Source organism: Ornithodoros turicata, chromosome 4 (genome assembly GCF_037126465.1).
Source record: "Ornithodoros turicata isolate Travis chromosome 4, ASM3712646v1, whole genome shotgun sequence".
NCBI lineage: Eukaryota > Metazoa > Arthropoda > Arachnida > Ixodida > Argasidae > Ornithodoros > Ornithodoros turicata.
Window position 1 is genome coordinate 77,241,524 of NC_088204.1, and position 20,134 is coordinate 77,261,657.

General features: G+C 48.1%; 3 protein-coding genes across 4 annotated transcripts; 1 reads left to right on the plus strand and 2 right to left on the minus strand.

The window, feature by feature from the left end:
* Positions 1 to 349: 349 nt before the first annotated feature.
* LOC135393499 (uncharacterized) lies at positions 350 to 6,176 on the minus strand. 2 transcript variants are annotated; one of them, XR_010422661.1, is made up of 3 exons: positions 6,132 to 6,176; positions 1,385 to 1,674; positions 350 to 648 (listed from the first exon to the last, which is right to left on the minus strand). XR_010422661.1 is itself a non-coding variant. In XM_064623909.1 (3 exons), exons 1-3 carry the CDS (start codon positions 3,065 to 3,067, stop codon positions 600 to 602), a joined length of 357 nt encoding a protein of 118 aa, XP_064479979.1. In that variant the 5' UTR covers positions 3,068 to 3,219; the 3' UTR covers positions 350 to 599. The 2 variants fall into 2 exon arrangements, 1 of the variants encoding a protein (XP_064479979.1); XM_064623909.1 differs by lacking the exon at positions 6,132 to 6,176 and adding an exon at positions 3,050 to 3,219.
* Positions 6,177 to 7,559: 1,383 nt separating this feature from the next.
* On the minus strand, positions 7,560 to 12,067 carry LOC135393500 (keratinocyte proline-rich protein-like). The gene is made up of 3 exons (XM_064623910.1): positions 11,918 to 12,067; positions 9,024 to 9,283; positions 7,560 to 8,304 (listed from the first exon to the last, which is right to left on the minus strand). Exons 1-3 carry the CDS (start codon positions 11,927 to 11,929, stop codon positions 7,758 to 7,760), a joined length of 819 nt encoding a protein of 272 aa, XP_064479980.1. The 5' UTR covers positions 11,930 to 12,067; the 3' UTR covers positions 7,560 to 7,757.
* A 4,929-nt stretch (positions 12,068 to 16,996) lies between these two features.
* Positions 16,997 to 19,999, plus strand: LOC135393501 (chitotriosidase-1-like). The gene is made up of 3 exons (XM_064623911.1): positions 16,997 to 17,601; positions 18,047 to 18,399; positions 19,149 to 19,999. Exons 1-3 carry the CDS (start codon positions 17,077 to 17,079, stop codon positions 19,936 to 19,938), a joined length of 1,668 nt encoding a protein of 555 aa, XP_064479981.1. The 5' UTR covers positions 16,997 to 17,076; the 3' UTR covers positions 19,939 to 19,999.
* Positions 20,000 to 20,134: the final 135 nt, after the last annotated feature.

Below are 20,134 nucleotides of genomic sequence, written 5' to 3' on the forward strand. Positions count from 1 at the left end.
CGCCACTGTAGCCACAGTTGCTTCGCGGTGCTAACAAGGAATAAACACGAGGGAGACCTTTTTGGACACAGTAGGACTTCGATCCTTGTTGTGAAGTGGCTCATTATTGCATTTCCTGTACTAATGATGCCGATACGAACTGTGCTAATCATATGCTGACTTGACTAAGATGGCAACGTTGGTACGGCTGGATATGCTTGAATGACATTCTGTGGAATGGATGCACGTTGAAGGTGCTGTACTGTGGTGTTGCTTTTTCGTCCTGTCTCGTCGCTGTCGATACATGCTGCGCTGGACTCATGCATGCAAAGGTATGGCTGTGTGATCCGTGTTGTCTCGCACATGTTCGAGGAAACCTTTATTTACACACATAGCACACGTAAACGCAAACGTAACCCCCACAGACAAACGCACGACACCAAAGCATAATGACCCTCACAACCATCAAGTTCAACATCAACAGATGCGTTCGTCCTGGTTAAACATGGCAGAGTTTTTGTAGAGCTGGTTTGTACTGGATTTTGTCTTCGCATATATACGTGGTGCTTCACCAGGCGCTGTTCGATCAGCAGGGTGCCATGTTGTGGCTTCAGACGGGTTTATTTCACGGGGTACACGAAGTTGACGGGGTAATATTGGTACGGAAACCTGTAATACAGAAAGCGATCGTGTCAGTGTGAAGGCAAAATTGATCGAGAGTAAAACAGTAGCGGAGCTCTAGCAGCGGGCCATATCAGCGAGGGTAATAAGTCAATGACTTGACTTGACTTCGATTAGGGACCACGCACGCCAAATGTTGATGTTACCGTACCGGAATCCGTTACCTATAGCAGTTTTTCAGCAGTCATTATACGTCTCACGGCGTCTTGCGAGCTTGGACGTTGAGCACCAGCTCCTTTCAAATCCTTTGCCCCCCACCACCACCACTCTCCTCCTCTTTCTCTGTTATATTTTCTTCCCCTCTCCACGAAATGGCTCAACTGAAGGTACGTACGAACGAAGGTACAACAGGAGCGAACAAGGGATTCCGGCTTCTGTATTCCGTTTCCGCTGGCAGGAAAAAAAATCTCTGACCACATTTTCGAATTTCCTTTAAACATTAACCCAGTAAAATAGGAACGAATGTTCGACGTCTTCCGCAACGTCCCTGTTGGGCTGACGGTAATGCCCCTTTGCGTTTATTAACTGTATATATGCGAGCGAGTGCTACAATCCTTCGTTAGCGCGGCCTGCCTGTGACTGTGTCTTGCAGTACGGCCTAACGCTAACTCCTCGAAAGATTTTTCCCTACAATCCTGTTCTTTGTCAAGTATTTTTTTTGGGGGGGACTACAAACTCTGTTCCGCTTCAAATATGCAGACTGCTTTTTAGCACGTACACTTACCCATAGTAGCCGTGGGGATAAGTATAATAATAAGCTACTTGTGGCCTAGAAAGCCACACACGACTCTCCGGGTACGGAGCAACGACTTGCTGTGGCTGGAAGAACGGACGTAGCCTCCATCCCTGGGGTTGAGGACCTCCAAATGGCACTGGACCCTGGGCGCGGTTCTTCACCACGACGTCCTTGGGGGACACATACCGCGTCTCAGGTTTCAGGCCATAGGAGAGTGGGTAGTTGGGGTCGACCTCTGCTGTGGCGCCTGCTAGGGCGAGCACGCCAGCGAGTATCAGCTGGAAACGCAAAGATGTAAGATCAACGCTAAGTATGCTCTGGCACACTCTTTTGCCCAGTCTTAATACGTCTGCCTCATTGCGCCTCGACCAAGAAATTTAGAGACTGGGCCGTACAGACAAGCGCGGTTCTTCTGGTCAATGTCGGCGCATCTTGCACCGTGTCTTCTGTGTTACACTCTAGTACACAGGTCCATATTCAGAAGGACAGCTCTCTTCCCTATGAGCGGCCTTTGGTAGAGGAATAGACCTAGACATGTTTGGAAACTCGTGACGTCATAGTGTTCGACAGCGCCACCAATTTGGTAGAGTTGAACTACGCTCGAAGCTAGGGGCGAACAAGATCGCTCCCGAAAGCCACGGTCTTGAGGGGATTACGATGGCCCCTGAAAGGGACGAGACCTTCGGTCCTACTTTTCTTTCAATAGGAGGCAGCGAACAAGTGCCCATTCGTGGAACCCAGCTCTCCCCTCCCGATTTGTTTCGGTTTCAGTCTGTCTACCAACGTCAGGATGGAGTTTCTCGAGTAGGGGACTATTATACAACCAATAGAGATACACATTTTTCATGTACCAAATGAAACTGAATGAAGTATATGTGAGCTGTGACATTCAAGTCCTTTTGTGGTTGCTTCATCCTCTGTGCAATGTTGTGCTATGCATTCACTAACTTCCTGCCGCACTTCTGCATAGCCTTCATTTTGAGACTGCGAGTCTATGACTGGTAGTTATGCCTCCTGCCAATTAACTATAATTAATTACTACCGCATTGTCTCGCTCGCGTCCCGCTTCGTCCTGGTATGCAGACACTGACCGACAGCATTGATGCAGTAATCGCACAAGCTTTTCTTATATTTTCTTACTTTCTCTCCTGTCTTCTGCTAAGTTTAAAAAGTAGCAAAATTCCTTCTACTTTCTTTCGTCAACTGGTTATACGAGGGGCCGCACTAAATAAGCGTGCTGTTCTTCCGAGATGGATTAATATATCGTAACACTACCTCCTTTTACACGGGGCAGAAGTTCCTCCTTAACACTACCTCCACAGGGCAGAAGTTCCGCCGCGTGGTATGTGGGTGGAGTATTCGCACGGTGCTGAAATATCGGAAATGGCGTACTGCGAACTTAGCAGACGACGCAATCTGCGTCTCTTTCTGTCGTCTGCTACGAAATAGCTTGCTGTTGCGCCGCAGGATATTCTCCACGGTTAGCATGTACGAAAAAAAAAAAAAAGATGACGTTGAGCGTTTACGTACGAGCAGAAAGCTTTGACATTTGCTTTGCCATTTTCCGTTGGAGTGTTCTGGGGAGTGTGGCTCGTGAAAAAACACGGCAAGGCTAACAAAAGTAGCTATAACCCTCTACAAAATGCAACTTACCAATGTCCGCAATGTCATCTTGAATCGTCTTCTTGCTTCGTTGCTATGTCCTTTTTGGGAAAACACACTGCACTTGTGCCCAGTCGCCTGCTATGCACCAGACTATACCGAGAGCCACGCCGTCTGGCGAATTTATTCCCACCTTTCCTCCTTTCTTGAACCCTTTCGAAGCACACGGCGGGGATATATTACATCAATTATGTACACCGTGCGAGCACAGAAGACATTGAACTTCGCATGTTACGCCCTTGAACTTGCTCCTGGTGATGCAGACGATTTTTCGGTTTTGAATGCGAACGGTCACCTTAGGCCTAGCGGGGAAGGTGAGCTCCAACATGGAGCAACTGTGTATGTTTGAGATTCGTGCCTCGCATATCACGTATCGTTTGATGCTATTTTGTGGCACTGAACTAAAGTAAGGATCGGAAGGAAACAGCCAACGAGTTCGAGAGTACGTTTCGGGTTACTATTCGTTCTAGCCACGAACAAGATTTTCTGTGTTTCGCCAGTGATAACCTCAGTTAAAAACCAGAATCATCATCATCATCATCATAACCTCAGTGTGGCAAGCCGAATGGGAATCGTGTGCTGACGCAATGCTTTCGTCATCCTGACGATGTTCATCAACATGAACCCCTTCTTCATAAGCTCTTGTCTACATGTCTAGTCCCATTGTTACTTCCACTTGAAACACATGTCCTTCATCTGCCTTTTTATTTTTCGAATAATAGCGCGTTTGGAACTTGCTCATTCAGTTGATTTGAACGTTTTAGGTCGGTTCAGCAACGTTAGGATTTTTGCTCTCTGAAGCGCAACCACTTTTTTTTTTTTTTTTTTGAAGAAACTAATACCGCCGACAATGTGTCACCAACCCACGAGGCAGACCTTGTATATTTCATTGTTCATTTAGGATACCTTCAACGCCAAGTGGTATTAGAGTATAGTGGTTTTTAAATGGTTTCTCATTTAAAAGCGGTAAAACCCCAGCGGTGCCTCTCCTGCACTGTGGTTTCACCTCTGTTGTACCACTATATACTGACATTTTGTAACTAACAGCTCCAGAAACGATCTTGAAAAGCGAGTACCACACATTATCATTCAAGAGAAAGCGAGGTGATGCTGTCTACTGATTGGATGAAGAGAGGTGTTCGCGTGTTTAATCCTGGGTTTTCCTCAGACGCTTTCAGACGTATGTCGGCACAGTCCCCCTAGAAGTCGGCCCAGGGCGCACATTCCCCCAGGGCGTCAGTCGTGACGTTCCCCACATCTGTGAGGCCGACAAAGACAAGCCCTCTCGCCTCACCATCACCATCACCACGTTTGCCATGAATTAAAGCACCTCTAAGTAGCAATGAAACATGCTTCTATGGTCTCAAGACTCTAAGGAGATTAACACACAACGGATCAGAGCGCTTTTACTTCAAACTTGCGAGCTGGGTGATGTCGCCTGCCACTGCCATGGTTGATGCCGGCGCACTCTAACAGACCAACGGCCGCTCCGTGCGCGCACGTATCCCCTGCCTTCTTTAATTGTGGCCCGGAGAGCACATGACCACTGCCAGTGCCTGAGAAATTAATCTCTTTCTTTGGGCCCGCCTAGCTAATGGTCTTAGTTGCTAATATAATAGAGCTGCTAGTCCGTTAAAAATGCACAAGACCGCACCTGTTCCAATCTTCCAGACGAGTAGTATCGTCCAGCTTTTGGGATAATGATACTGCGAGAATGCCATAAATTATGTGTGCATAGAGCCACATATATTGTGTGTCGCCTAAGGCTATATTCCTTAAGAAAGATAATTCTTAAAATAATTCTTTCTTAAGGGCCTGCAGAAGGATTACATGGAGCATACCATAGCGTGTAGCACTATCCTATGTCCAAATATTTTGCAGTAGCGAACTCCGGACAAAGCGCAGACGGAAACAACAACTAATTCACGAAAACGTCAATGAATGCCAGTGCCAGGGGTTGAATCTGGGCCCTCCTAACTGCCGTCAGGGGTGCTACCTTTGCATGACATTGGCGTTTTTTTAATCTTTAACGAACAGTATTTGGGGCAGGCATGTACTTCACACCACATTGGCATGGCCTTCTTGGGAATAGACCTCTAACCGAGAATTGTCACCATGACATTGGTAGGCAGACTGAAACCGAAACAAATCGGAAGGGGAGGGCTGGGTTCCACGAATGGGCACTTGTTCGCTGCCTCCTATTGAAAGAAAATACGGACCGAAGGTCGCGTCCCTTTGAGGGACCATCCCAATCCCCTCACGATCGCGGCTTTCGGGCAAGGCCTTCTTCGCCCCTAACTTCGGGCTTAGTTCACCTCTACCGAATTGGTGGCGCTGTCGAACACTATGACGTCATTTGTTTACAAACAGGGGGAGGCCTGTTGGGGAGCCTCAAGTAATCTGGACGGGCAGGCCATAGACACATTTCCATTTTCTCTCACATGTTTTCTCACTCACTCACTCACTCACATATTAATACACGAGAATTTGTCATACATCGGCTTTTTCGTGAATTACTTGTTGACTTTGTCCTTTAGGCTCTTGAAGGCTCTATGTGGTGTGTTTGTCCCTACAGATGGTGCTCGCCTCGGCTCGTTTACCTATATGTTCTCAGACTGAAAGCCAACGTCGGTTTCACAGCATGATAAGCTTTCGCAGTGGAAGTACCACAATGCACATCAAGAAAGGGTTCCCACCATGCCTCCTTTTTAGTGTATAGCAGTTCTCAGCAGTACTGTTGTATATAAACCTAAAAGTACTGTACACATTTTGCAACGTACATTATCAATGCACTGATACATCTGAGATGAAACCATGACACCCATTCACGTGGTTTCTGGTGTCGCGACATTTCCAAAGCTTGGCACAGTTACACATGATCACTATAAGCTGACCACACTGCATAAAATGTTGGTAAACGCGGCCGCCTCCGTTGTGACAAGTAATGATTATGAGGCTCTGGCTAGCGCCATTTCTACATGCTATTTGTATCGGCATCAAATTGTAAGTCCAGACACACGGACGTGGGCCAGGCCACAAGCTAACCAATGTCTATTGCCATCAAGTGAACTACCTGTGAACGTAGACTCCTTGGCGCAGGCTGGAACACTTATCTTATACCTCAAACGCACTGTCGCACACATTCTGGATCGGCGTGTAATGCAATCGCGCTGGACCTGCGCCTGCGCCGTCCGCACTTCACGTTCGTGACGTGATCCAAGTTTCCGTTTGACGCTGTCTGGCGAGAGCTTGGCACAATACACCCACTCAAGTTTCAAACTAAAAGGAGACATTGGTTCAGGATGTCTGCATGAATGAGATTCACATTAAGCGAAATGCCATTTCAATTATTTCGGCGTTTGTCCATGTTGTTTTTCTTCGTACGTGGGGCCGCTGCGGCCGCGCCGCCTTACCTCCATGGCCGCCACCATCGCCGCCATCTTGCCAGCCCGGAACCGGAAGGATGATTATCACCGCCATCTTGCCAGCCCGGAACCGGAAGGATGATTAGTGAGTAGGCTAAGGAGAAAGGGAGTCACTGCGCCTGCGCCAACCCTCCTTGAAGTGCGTAATCACGTTCGCGAACGGGGGACAAATGTCTCCGGTGCTGATCTCTGTCGCCGGGACTTGCTTTCTCCGCAGCTGAGGGCGGTCACGACCGCTGCCTCGATTGCGCGCGATGTGGGTCCTGCGTCACTGCGTTTGGGGTATTATTACATAACGGGTGACAACACTACCGGGGGGAGATGTCATTGGAAAAGAGCCTCACAACGAGAGACTATTCTTCTTCTAGAGACGCGTATTTATGAACAAGCATGCAGACTGACCCGGCTATAGTGGCGGTTTTCTCGTCACACGATTGTACCCGTATGCTAGGCAAAAAGGGCGCAGTTGCCTCTGAAGTCGGCCCAGGATGCACAATCACCCCTCCCGGCGATAGTCGTGAAGTTTCCTGCCTGAGCGTGACCGACTATGGCCCGGTTTCACCAATGCCCATTAACATTTGAACCGAGATCAACGGTACCTTAACTTGATTTTAACGCTTAACTGTGCTTCATTAAAGGGAGTTATTGTTATCGAATCATTCATCGCGTCACCGACTAACGTTTGCAAAAAATAATTGAGTGCTAGCTTCAAGTTTTAGCAACGCTTGATCTCGGTTCAAAGTTAACCAGCGTTGGGGAAACTGGGCCTATGGCAAGCAGTTCCATCGTCACCACCAGCGACTAGGGGCATATACGAGCTCCAGGCAGGGGAGGAGGATTGCTTGCGGTTGCTAGCTTCTGAAAAGCCTTTATGTGAACCGGACCACAGACAGACGTATACATCACGCGGTCTTTCAGCGCTTCAAGAGCTTTCCGTAGCAATTTCAGGCTAGGTTAATCTCGTACCACGCCGTTGTAAACCTTATGAAACAACTGTGATGGAAGCAGAGCCTCCCGGTGCTCCGCTGGATTGTGCAGGGTGCTGACACAACGTCAGTAAGGTTCGACCACGGAACCTATGAAAACTTTCCTTTTTATTTGTCTCGTTTGGCACTTTGACATTTTCAGGCAAAATGGCGGCTTTGCCGAACAAAAGCACACGCAACAGATAAATATTCGTTGGGCAGTGGTACTTGACTTACGACGTCATCACAGGCGAAATCGCAAGGTCATCGTTGAGAAGGGCAATTCATATATTCTTAAATGTTTTCTATTTAATAGCGGATGTTCGGGTATTCCGGTTCAGCTTCATCGAGGTTAGGCCTAACTGGTTCGGTAACGGGCACTTCGTTCTTCGAGTCTTGCGGCGCAACCGGTTCCGGCCTGGCATAAGCGTCCTGAACTGGCCTGCGTGGCGGTCTTGGTACGTCTGGCTCGGGGTGGACGACGTCTGGTTCAGGTGCTGGTTCAGAGGCGACCTCGGGTACGGTTTCCGGAGCTGGAGTGTAGGCGGGTTGAGATCCTGGTCTCTGGACGACTTCCGGGTGTGGTTCTTGAACGTGCTCTGGAGCTGGCTCGAGAAGTGGGGTTTGGTCGGGAACCGGTGCAACAGCTGGCTGGACGACAGGTTGGACTTCTGGCTGAACGACGGGCTGGACGGTTGGCCGAACGAGGACTTCATAAACCGGGACTTCATGGCGAAGGCCGACTTGGGGAACGGTTTCGTAGTGATGGACGTAGCTCGATGATACAAGAGGGTGGTAGCCCTGGTAAACTGGTACTGATGGGTCGTACCTGCCGTAGTAGTGCTGGTACGGGAAACTGCCGAAGGACAAAACGTCAACGTTAGGGAGCGTTTTCTTTTTCTTTTCTTTTTTTTTTCTGAGGGGCCCTGAAGGAAACTCATATATCCCCTAGCAGAAAAACAAAATTGAATCAGTCTACAGGTGATAAGATTATATATGGAGGCTTTCCGGGTTATATGCTGTAGAAATGTAAATTATGGCGTTTGGCTACGTCCTGTTTTTTTATTAAAGCTGTTATACCTTCCTCTGTTTTTGCATGGTTTCTTGTAGTACGATAGGAAGGTAAATGAAGCCATTGGTGGCCACACATGTGTAACTACTTGTCCATTTCAACCTTCGCTAATGTCTCACAAGAACCAAGTATCTCGATACCGCACGTATCTTGGCCTCGAACTGGCATTCGGTATACGATTATTTATATGCTGTAATAAGTTCGCTAGTGGCAGATCCCTCTGTCTGTCTGTCTGTCTGTGTGTGTGTGTGTGTGAGAGAGAGAGAGAGAGAGCCCCTTTGCATGGACTGTACAAGTTCATGGAAAAGGGCTTGGAGTCCCACGGTAATCACACAGTCGTCCACCACAACCGAACTTCGAAACAGACGACAACATGGCCAAAACGCGCAGCAGATGTCATCCGTCGCAGACGACAGATGTATCTTAGTGGTGACTGTTGTGTTTCTGTGGCGTACGTTGTGACAGTGCACCAATATTTGTTTAAAAACGAAACAGAGCCTTACCCGTAGTAGGTGTGGAGCCCTGGGTGGTATCGTGGAAAGGTGACGTAGCTGTAGCGGTGAGGTTGAGACAAGTAGCGTGTGTGGTACTGCTGGATGAAGTAGCCAGTTTCTTTAGCAGGGACCACTCTCGACGCCAAGACAGGTACCTTCCTGGTGTACACTGTTTGCTTCACGGCTGGCGTGAGACCGTAGGATAACGGAAGATTGGGGTCCACTTCAGCGGTGCCGTATACGGCTGCCACTAGGCACACGAGGGGAACCTGCAAGGTAAACGATGTGATAAGATAATTATTCATGCTGGTAACGAGACCTACGCTTTATTCAATGGGACCTAAATAGTCATTTTCCCGTGTGCCAGTTCGCATTTCGGTTAGAGGAACAAATGTATGACAGGGCAACGCAAGAGAGATACACCGCATGCATCACGCCTTTCACTCCATGTCAAATTCGTTCTCTGTTAACCTTTCCTTTTAACGTGGATAGCTCTCCAAGACGCCGTCACTGTGGTCTCTTGGAAAATGCATTCTTCTTCATTGCCCGCACCATCAACCTTTCAGGGCCACGATCACAGTGTCTCTAAATGAGTTACACTCTCGCCCTCTCACAAGGACAAAATTACTTGGTCCACGGTTAAATTCAGTCCATCAGCGGACTGCCCTTTGAGCACTACTGACCCTTCTGGGCAACAGACCTCTACCCGAGAAACGTCATCATGACGTTGGTAGACAGACTGAAACCGAAACAAATCGGAAGGGGAGGGCTGGGTTTCACAAATGGGCACTTGTTCGCTGCCTCCTGTTGAAAGAAAAGTAGGACCGAAGGTCGCGTCCCTTTCAGGGACCATCGTAATCGCCTCACGACCGTGGCTTTCGGGCGCGACCTTGTTCGCCCCCTAGCTTCGAGTGTAGTTCAAGTCTACCAAATAGACCTCTCCCTGTTTGTAAACAAATGACGTCATAGTGTTCGACAGCGCCGCCAATTTGGTAGAGTTGAAATATGCTCGAAGCTAGGGGCGAAGCTGCTTCCGATTTCAGTCTGTCTACCAACGTCATGGTGACGTTTCTCAGGTGGAGGTCTATTGTTTGCGCTGTCGAACACTATGACGTCATTTGTTTACAAACAGGTAGAGGTCTATTAAGGCAGGGCTTCAGTCATCACTCTGGCTCCCCGGTGTATTGTCACCAAGAATTGGTGTATTGTCATCGGAAACCACCTGTGACGGTATAGGCCTGCACCGTAGATGCGTTGTCATCTAGTAGAACTACCTGCTGTAACCGTACGAAGATGTGCTGGGATTAAAGTGGAAGTCTGGCCACAAGGGCTTGCTCCAAGGCTCGGTATCGGATTAAGTACGAAGGTAATGTGTGTATTGTTATCAACTAAAGGAATTTTTTCTTCTGTTGAATACATGGGATAATGCACAGTGTTCGACCGCGACACTCTCCATTACACTCTCGCATTACAACGAAGAACAGACTCACGTTGTTGTCCTTCACCCCCACGCACCTTAGAACGCGGATTCAAGAGGAGACCTTCTATTGGCCACATCGCTTTTTCAACCTGTGTATTGTCATCAAGTAGAACTACCTTTTTCTGAAGACTAGAGGAACAATGCGCAAAGACTGGACAATGCTCGCTTGACCATATTGCGTTTCAAAAATATTACTACTACTTGATATAGAAGAACCACCTATGAAGGTTGTCCCCTACACGTATAATTATTGGTATCAAAGCGGAAGTGTCAGTCATACATACTGGCTCCCGCTAACATTTCAAACGGACTAGGCTACAACGAACTGAATACCAACACTTGAACAAGAACTCACAGCATGTCAAGGAACAACGTACAAGGTATGTTTCTCATCAAGTAGGAGGACTGCCTAAAATATGTCTGTGGTCATCAAGTAGGAAAGATTTTTCTTTCTTTAAAGGAGTTCATTAACATCGCTCGCCTAGAGTTCACAGGTTACCACAGCAACAGTTTTAACGTCTGTTGCTGCAGCCACTCCTTCAGCGTGTGATATAGTGAAGCTACGCACAACTGCAATGTTGGGACAGGTCAACGTAGATACAAGTGGTGTTTCACCTGTCACGGGTATCAGTGTTTCAAGATATTGTTTGACCTGTTTTGCAACGCTCACACCTAACATTATCGCAGAGCACTACTGCCTTAACCGTATGGTGTCGATGCATTGAGCCTTATAAACAGCGCTTTCTGCAATCGCCGTAAAAAGCACGCAGAGCTTCCCGTCTGCACTGTTATACGACCTCGACTGAAATCCAGAGAAAGTATCGACCATGCCCTGCGGATCGTAGGGCACTCAGGAAGGAACAATCTAATTAGTTAGTTAGTAAACTACCTATTGAACTACCTATGGAGGTAGTCTATAGCGTGTATTGTCATCAAGTAGGGGTCCTACCTATGAATTATCATGTATTGCTACGTGGAGGATGGAACAAGTCGCAATGTTTGACCACATCCTTTTCTCGAACAGATTCAACAGAGTTCGGAGTGGCCGTTTTGTCTTCCTCAAATATTTTACACTGTTCGATAACATGCCTTCTCAATTATAACTAAAGCGCATGCATTTGCGTGCAAACGTAAATGCAAACGATCACATGCGTTTACTGGTTCTCTTAAATCCAAGTACCCCGATACCAACCCAAGTTGCCTTTGACAATTTTTGTTTTCGCGTAGCCTAACAGATCGTTACTTTACTGGCTGGAGAATACCAAAGGACAGTACCATAAAAGCGCACTACGAGTACTGGAAGCTGTACTTGAATATCGATAACAGTGAAAGGGGCGCAGACTAGTTGGTTACGTGGCTGGTTACTCGAATATATTCCGTACCCTCCTATCTGGACACCGAAACTGACCAAGCGCCAACTTACCAGGAACTTCATGTCGTCGAACTGGGGCTCTCACTTTCACCACAACAACCACCTGGCAACCGTTTTTCTCGAATGCGAATAGTTTTCGCGTTGCCACCCTTATTTATACAGCACCTCCCTCGCACCCTGTCAAAATAAGTCACCCTCCGTTCCGTAGTCCTCTACCGTAGGACATCCACCTCGGTGGTCGCAACGCAGCCGTGCTCGGAAGATGTGGATACCTGTCGGGCAACCTTGAACTTGCCCCCCCCCCCTTCCAGTTTGAAAAATAAAAAAAAGTGCCCATAAGAGCGACGCGGAGATTAGATGGATAATAAATCTCGACTGATGTGACGCCGCCGATGTTTCATGGCTGGTTTTTCAAGTTGGTTGGCAACATGCTGCTAAGCGCGATAGGTGGACGGCCAGTCGGAAGAGATCGGGTGAGCAGCGTCAAACGGAGCGACCGTATAGCGGTAGTTGGCGAAGTTGAGAGTTGAACGATAAATAGTGCCAGTCATGTTCACGAGAGCATGCGAACCCTTCCTCGCCTCACTTCATGTCACGTGGGAGGACATCCAGAGGTGCGTCGCGGTTGTGGGGAAAATAGTTGTCCTCATGTCGAGACGTATGAGTATAGTGAGTGGCACCTGAGTCACTGAGTGAGTCAGATCAACATCTGACGCTTAGCTAATCGCTTGAGGCTGCGCTGATTTATTAATTGGTTTATTTATTTTATTTGACAGAACCAATACGGATCGTTGTATGTTTTTAGTGCCAGGTCGAGACGCATGAGTATAGTGAGTGGCACCTGAGTCAGAGTGAGTCAGATCGACATCGGACGCTTAGCGAATCGCTTGAGGCTGCGCTGATTTATTGATTAGTTTATTTATTTTATTTGACAGAACCAATACGGATCGTTGTATGTTTTTAGTGCCAGGTCGAGACGCATGACTATAGTGAGTGGCACCTACTGAGTCAGTGTGAGTCAGATCGACAACTGACGCTTAGCGAATCGCTTGAGGCTGCGCTGATTTATTGATTAGTTTATTTATTTTATTTGACAGAACCAATACGGATCGTTGTATGTTTTTAGTGCCAGGTCGAGACGCATGAGTATAGTGAGTGGCACCTGAGTCAGAGTGAGTCAGATCGACATCTGACGCTTAGCGAATCTCTTGAGGCTGCGCTGATTTATTAATTAGTTTATTTATTTTATTTGACAGAACCAATACGGATCGTTGTATGTTTTTAGTGCTTCTGTTCAATGTACGAACGATAAAGCAGGCCGGAAACCGATGGGAAACCGTTTTTCTTGTTGGCATTATCATCATCATCATTGCGGTACCGCAAAAGAATGAAGCCGCATTCTCAGTTATCTTCCCTCTCTTTTTTTCTAAATATGTGATGCTTTCGTGGCAAAATAAAAACCTATGAGTGTGACGTCACGAAAGAACGACGCGACCCCAGAGAAGATTTAGCATGTTGGTCCTACTGACAGATGGAGGTTCTCGCAGAATACCTACCTTGTCCGCAAGTCGCTGAGAGTGACTTCACATTTCTTTCCTTCTCTGCAGGCTCACCTTGCTCGTTTCACCTTGCTAATGCCACTGTCTCATGATCATTCCAATGGCCATTGAACATCTCGAGCACCATTGAAAAGACAATACGCCGCTGTCTCCGATCCAGTGTTCCTTCAAAGGTTGAGAAGGCAGGTGGCGCGCAGTTGGTGGCATTCATCCGTTCATCAATCGACTTAAACAAAAGGAAAACACATGGTTTTATTACATGTAACAACGAATTCTATAAACATTTTTCTACAACACGACGTGTCCTCGACAGTAGAAAAGTCAGTTTGCGAGCGCAGTCACATGAAATGACTGTCACCCTGTAGTTTCTTGACTTCATCAAAATTTGTCGCACTTTTCCTTCGCGCTTTTCCAGCCTTTCGTAACTGTTCAGTGAGCAAAGAAAAACTTGACTCAACTCGGTCAAACTTTTCCTTCGCCATTCAGTGCTTAGCTGTTCACGTGTACCAGAGTGCCAGCGGTATCCCTCGAATACTCTTGACTTCCTCAATAGTGCTTCACGAACCTTCCATCAAGTCAGAGTGCGTCTCAGTCAATGGTAACTGAAAAAAAGCATTTGTAGCAGCAGCCAGTCAGCATTGCAGTTCAATCGCCATACACTTCAATGACCATTGAAATGCCCGCGTGATAGCGCGGTACTATTCACTTTTCTAAGACGAAACACTCATTCATGAAGGCGAGGATGTGTGAGAGAGGGAATGTCCCACTTCGTAACGTATATCAATATACTGTGATCTCACCCACAACTCTTACTCCGACGCACTTCTCTCCAGGAGTGCACAGCCGCTCCATGCATGTGATCGTATACATTCACCGCGTGGCGAATTTCTTTAACAGCCCAGAAAGTGAAAGGATTGAGAAAAAAAAATCCGAAAACACAGCAGCAGCAGAAGTGAACGCTCGCTTGACGAATGAACTCCTTCTTATCGGTTCTTGTGGTCAGCATCTCGGCGCGGTAACGAATAGTGTAGACCGCCGACCGACTGCTAAAAAAAGTACATTCCAATATGCACGTATACTATATATACTTGGTGCATATATATCCGCATAGTAACGAACGAGTCTGTATAGAGAGCACGCGAGAGAGGGATAAAGGTGAGAAATGTACAAATTGCTGCTGGTGGAGAGAAGGACCCTCTTGGCAACCTGGAGGTTCTTCCGATAAATTTATGTAACTTTACAACTTCCGAAATGAGGAAAATCCGGGGCTCGCCTTGGAATGTTCCGTATAGGCGTGGCGTTCCGTATTTACATTTGTGACGCGAGTGTTTCCAGTCAATATCTGCACCTGCTATGTAAAGCTGAAGGTCGGAGCAGAGACGGAAATGAAAACGCCGTCAAGATGTAAATGATGTACCCTGGAAGACGGATTTGGAGGCAGAGTGGCCTTGAGACTTTTTTTCTTTTTTCGAGGTAAAGTATACGGAATCTCGTAGCAGTGCTTTCCTATTGTAGCCGTTATATGTGAGTCACGAGGTTCAAGTGCCGGGCGACTTGCATGTTGCAGGACTTTGTAGAACTCACATTCCGGACACAAGTGCAAGAAGATGCACAGCATGTTGCTTTACTTGTACTTGTCGGGCACTTTTCTCGTTCCGAACGTATGTCGTGGGAGCGAACGAAAAATGTTTGGCTAACGCTGAGTATACGATACGAGCAAGCACGTGTACCGTGTGTACCGCCTTCTCTACCGAGGCGAACACTTTCGTCTCATTGTTAGAAAATAATGGTTTCCTTAAGTCTTTTTTCTTTGGTCCCTGGGCACATCCAGCCCACCAACGCTCCGCCCTCAAAGCTCTCTTCACCTTTCTGGACACCATATAGGACTTCGATCCTTATTGCGAAGGGGCTCATTATTTCATTCCCCGCATCACCACCAGCAATATGGGGTACAGTATCGCCCCCTGGCGATGAAACTCCCCATTCATCATCTCACAATAAAGTTGTTGTTGTTGTTGTTGTCCTGCATCGCTCGAACCTGGACCTGGTAGATACACGGTGGTGGCGGTAGTGCTGAAAGAACTCGCTTTTGTTGGCCTCACAGAGGTGCGCAACGTCACGATTAACGCTATGGGGGCAGTGTGCGCGCTGGGCCGACTTCTAAGGGAACTGTGCCGACATATGTCTGACAGCGTCTGAGGAGCACCCAGGAAAAACCACAGACGGCACAGGCGGCACCGGGATTCGAACCCGGGTATCTCCCAGTCTCGACGTGATATGGCGAGCGCGCTAACCACTGGATAGAGGACTTCAGAATATCCCAAGGAGCTTGGCGCCACTTTGAACTATGGGAACTTGCTTATCAAAAAGGAGGAGAACGTCTCCAAACTGTTTCGATTTCTCCTCTGTCGGCCCATTGTCAGCGAGGTGTTAAGGTAAGCGAAAACGAAATGTGAAGGACTGTTCTCTCTTCCGCGTGACACTAATCTCACAGGATGCAACGCGTGCGCAAAGAGCACTGGGATTTCCTGCAATCGTCTGCTCCTGGCGCGGAAGCTTTCACTGTTCCAGATTGGAGCACCGCGAAGCAACTGTGGCCTTGAGTGACGCACAGACGCGTGGAGAGTGGACAGCGAGCAATTCCTTCCCGGCTAGGGAGACATGGGGTTAGTGAGTCTTGGGCCGACTTCAGGGGAAACTCTGCGGACATCCGTCTGGAAAGTCTTCGCAGCACTCTCGGGACACCCCCGACTGCTGAACCGGTGGTTGGAAGTCGGGACTTATCGGTTTCGAGCATGACCATGGAGCTCGAATCGACGATCTGATGCTCTAGCCATCCCGGACACGTCGCCAGTAACCAAGCACCTCTAATGGGAATGGACAATACGACAGGTTACTTTCCAGGTCACCAAGCCCCCGAAATTACCGCCTTGTCTGCTTATGATTGCGCTAGAGGAGCACCAGACAGCACAAAGGATGTTGCAAGTATCCTACACTTCATGTATAGGTTATGCATGGGGGTGCACCGCTGGCTGCACGTAGTGTGCACAGGCAACACCACCTAGATAGAGAAAGCCTGCTCACTCGTCCACGTGACGTAACAACTAAGAGTCAGCCAATCAGGACTGTGTTTCCAACGGCCGTAGCCAATCACGAACGTGCTTTCAGCAATCGTAGCCATGGAGACGAACCGCCGTCGTCTGCGAGTAGTGATTGAACGTCCCCGTATACTAAATGCGGAAAACTTTAAAATAAAGCACGATACAGTCCCATATCTTTCTCAATAGCGTGTTGCACATTTTGTCTGCAGATTTAAGTCTGCAGGTTCTAAGTTAGGTGCAATCATTTGCGAGTTCTTGAATTCGCAGAACGGCAAATCGCAGCAGTATAGCAGACGAATTCTGACTATATATGTGCACGTAGCGAAGGAGAGAGAGGAGGCAATAAGCAGGCCTTCTGTATCTAGGTGGCGTCAGCGCAAGGGGGACAATGGGATCGTCATTGTCATGAGTATATGTCCAGTGGCCAATCCAATCCGCCCAACCGACGTAATTGTCATTAGCACCGCCAATCTGCCCAAAGTCGTTCCGTGCACCATCTTCTTCGTCACGTGAGCTCGCACATATCGGTAGCAATATAACAGGATACGTTATGGAAGCCTCCAACACTGAAGTAACCGCTACGGAAGATAGCCTCTATCCGCTACCACGTCAAGATATCGTTCCTGAAGACCAATCCAAACGTGAAGAAGGACAAGAGACAACGTCTGTAGAAATTTCTCCTGAAGGGTCCAGCCAGCCTGAAGAACCAGTCCAGCGCCCTCAAGCGGGACCGCTACTGGAATATGTCCAAGACGATGGACGTGTAACAGCAAGGTCGCCAAGCTTGTATGCCATCTGGTTCTTCGCCTTCCTGGGTGGAAGCAGCATCGTCATCGTCTCCTCACTCTTTGTTCGTGGTGACTCTTTCTTTGGACAGCGACCGGTCACAGTCGCTAAATTATCCAACGTCATCCCTTGGTACTGGAACAGGGACGACCTCTCCGCCTTGGGCTTTCCTCAGAACTTCGATGGAACTTCGTCGTCTCCGAAGACGTCGACGGATCTCGACGCTGACTCAGAGGTTCCAGACGCCCTCAGGAGTAACGACTCATTCTGTTATCGTCAGTTCGAACAGGTAATAGATTCTGCGTGAACATGTATTGGTCTACAAGACGGTGTAGTACCCCAGTACAGCGCTTTGATGATGCTGAAGTGCTAGATGCTAAAAGCTTCGCAGGGATCTTGAGGTGGCGTTGCAGGATCCTGATATGTTGTGCTAGCGAACCTGTTGGCGATCGTTCAGGATAACAACAATGCTCCCAATGATGATGACGTAAATGTGCGCAATGCCCCGTTGCCCACAATGACTGCCTACCTTGATGTTGCCCTAGAATGGGTGACGATGTAGGTGGGACGAAACAGGGCCCACACTACTGTGAAGTTATAGCATTACAGAACGCGTGGATGTGGTTGTCTCGTCGACCATTTCTACCCGAACAGTGGTGCGCTCATTGGTGAAGAATCTTGCACGACTGTCGAATCGAATTCGGAACGAGGTAATGTTCAATTAATGTTTGCAGGAAAATGACACTGCCTTCAACGATACAGGCCCTGAGTTTGTAGCGCCACCTGTCAGTCGCAAGCAGAACCATCACGTTGTCTGCGTCCTCAACAGGACATCTCTCCAGCGTACTCAGCCCTATGCCTTCTACCCCCGTCTCGTGGCGCTGCGTTATTGCACCCACGTCATCTATCACTCACCTCTAGCCAGTGACGGTGCTAGACTGGCGTATCGCAATCCAGCCGTCGATCGCGACCACGGCATGGACGAGGTGCGCCGTGCCGCTGAGAGGCAGCGCTTCAACGTCTCTTTCTTGGTTTCTATTGGTGGCCATGAGGTGGACAACCTGAACTGGTCTCGGCTTGTATCAAAGTAAGATTTGCTTGAAGGGTTTCTAGAGCCTGTAAAATTTTGTTCGCGACGGCATGAATGCACTCGCATGCGACCCAAGGCGAAACACCATGTCCTGTGAACCTACAGATCTTGTCAAATCTATACTCAAACCGCGCTTACGCTACTTATCACGTGCTACATGCATTTGAATTTGGCGCCAGATGAAACTTGCCCACAGATGGGATTTGGGCGCCATCTCCGTGAGATTTAATAAATCATGAGTAGCTGTGCCCCCTCTGCCCGTATGGGACCTGGGCGACCGTAGCGCTGTATTTGTACTGCTAAGTGTTCAGCATTCTTGCTACTGTCTCATGCTGTCTGAAGTCACATACCCGTCACTCATGAATGCTTGTTCTTTTGTGGACGGTTATCTACGGAAGGTATTTCGCAGAAAATTAGAGGCAGACAACGAAGGTGTAGGCAGTAAGAAAAGAGGGGAATTTATTTATTTAAGTTCCAAGAACGTTGTCGCCCATTAATGACGAATGGCATTAATGACGAATTCCTGACGAATACGGAGCTTCCACCGCATCGTTGACGTTACCCCTTAAGTTTCCACCTTAAATAACTTCCATCTCTTTTCTTACTGCCTATACTTCCGTTGTCTGCGTCTAATTTTTTTCAAATGCCAATTTCGCGGTCGTCCGAGCACGCAAATATGGTCCTGATCGATCACTGAAATTCGCCAATACTCCCCACGACTAAGAAAACTCACGCTGTCTTTCCAGGAAACGAAACTTCCAACCATTTGCAGACGACGTTCTTGAAGTCCTCAAGACCCACAGTTATGACGGAGTCAACCTGGACTGGTTCTACCCGGGAGGACGCTGCGGAACTCCGAGTGACGTGTCGGGCTTCACGAGTCTCGTGCAGCACCTGAAGTCACGCCTGACGTCTTCCGAAAACAGCCGAACCTATTTCGTCTCTATCATGCTTCCGTACCAGGAGCGCCATCTGGATTACAATTACCAACTAAAGCCTTTGTCCGGGCTCGTCGACTTGCTTATAGTTCGAACGCACGACATGTGCGGTCCTGGTAGTCCCCGAATACGGTGTCCTAGTCCGTACGAGGATAACTTTGGGCCAGCCCTGAAGACTACCCTGATGATGCTCAGTGTGAAGGTGTACCACGCCTACTGGACAAAGGTCTGCGTTAGCGTATCGTTAATGGCGACCACGTTTACGTTCGACGGGAATGGTTCCAACAGTGGCCTTCTGCAGGAACAGAGTGCCATAAAGAGGACAGGAAGAGCGGGTTTCTTCGAAGTGTGCGACTGGGAAGAAAGGAACTCCTCTACGGTTGATAATCAGTGCAGTGTAAGAGGGCGAGGGGATACGGTAGCAGTGTTTGAAGACCGCCAGGACTTGAAGAGGAAGTTGAGGAGAATGCTGCAAGAGGGCTACGGAGCGATGTGTGTCGCTGTTTTTGATATTGACACGGATGATTCTCTCGGGAAATGTAAGGGCAATGATGGCCTTATGAGTCCTCTATTAAGGGCTGTTTACGAAGGGAGCTGATGCATAAGGTGACGCCGTGATCTACTGGCGTTTTTGATAGTAAAGTAGACCGGTACTTCTACTTCTGTTTGTAGCGATTTCTGTAGCGCCGCGAAACAAATGTGTCTATGATCGGTGAGAGACATCATTGAAAGAGAGAAAAGGGTCTGGTATGCGTACTGGGATGACTTCACGGGAAACGTAGGGGAAGTCTCAG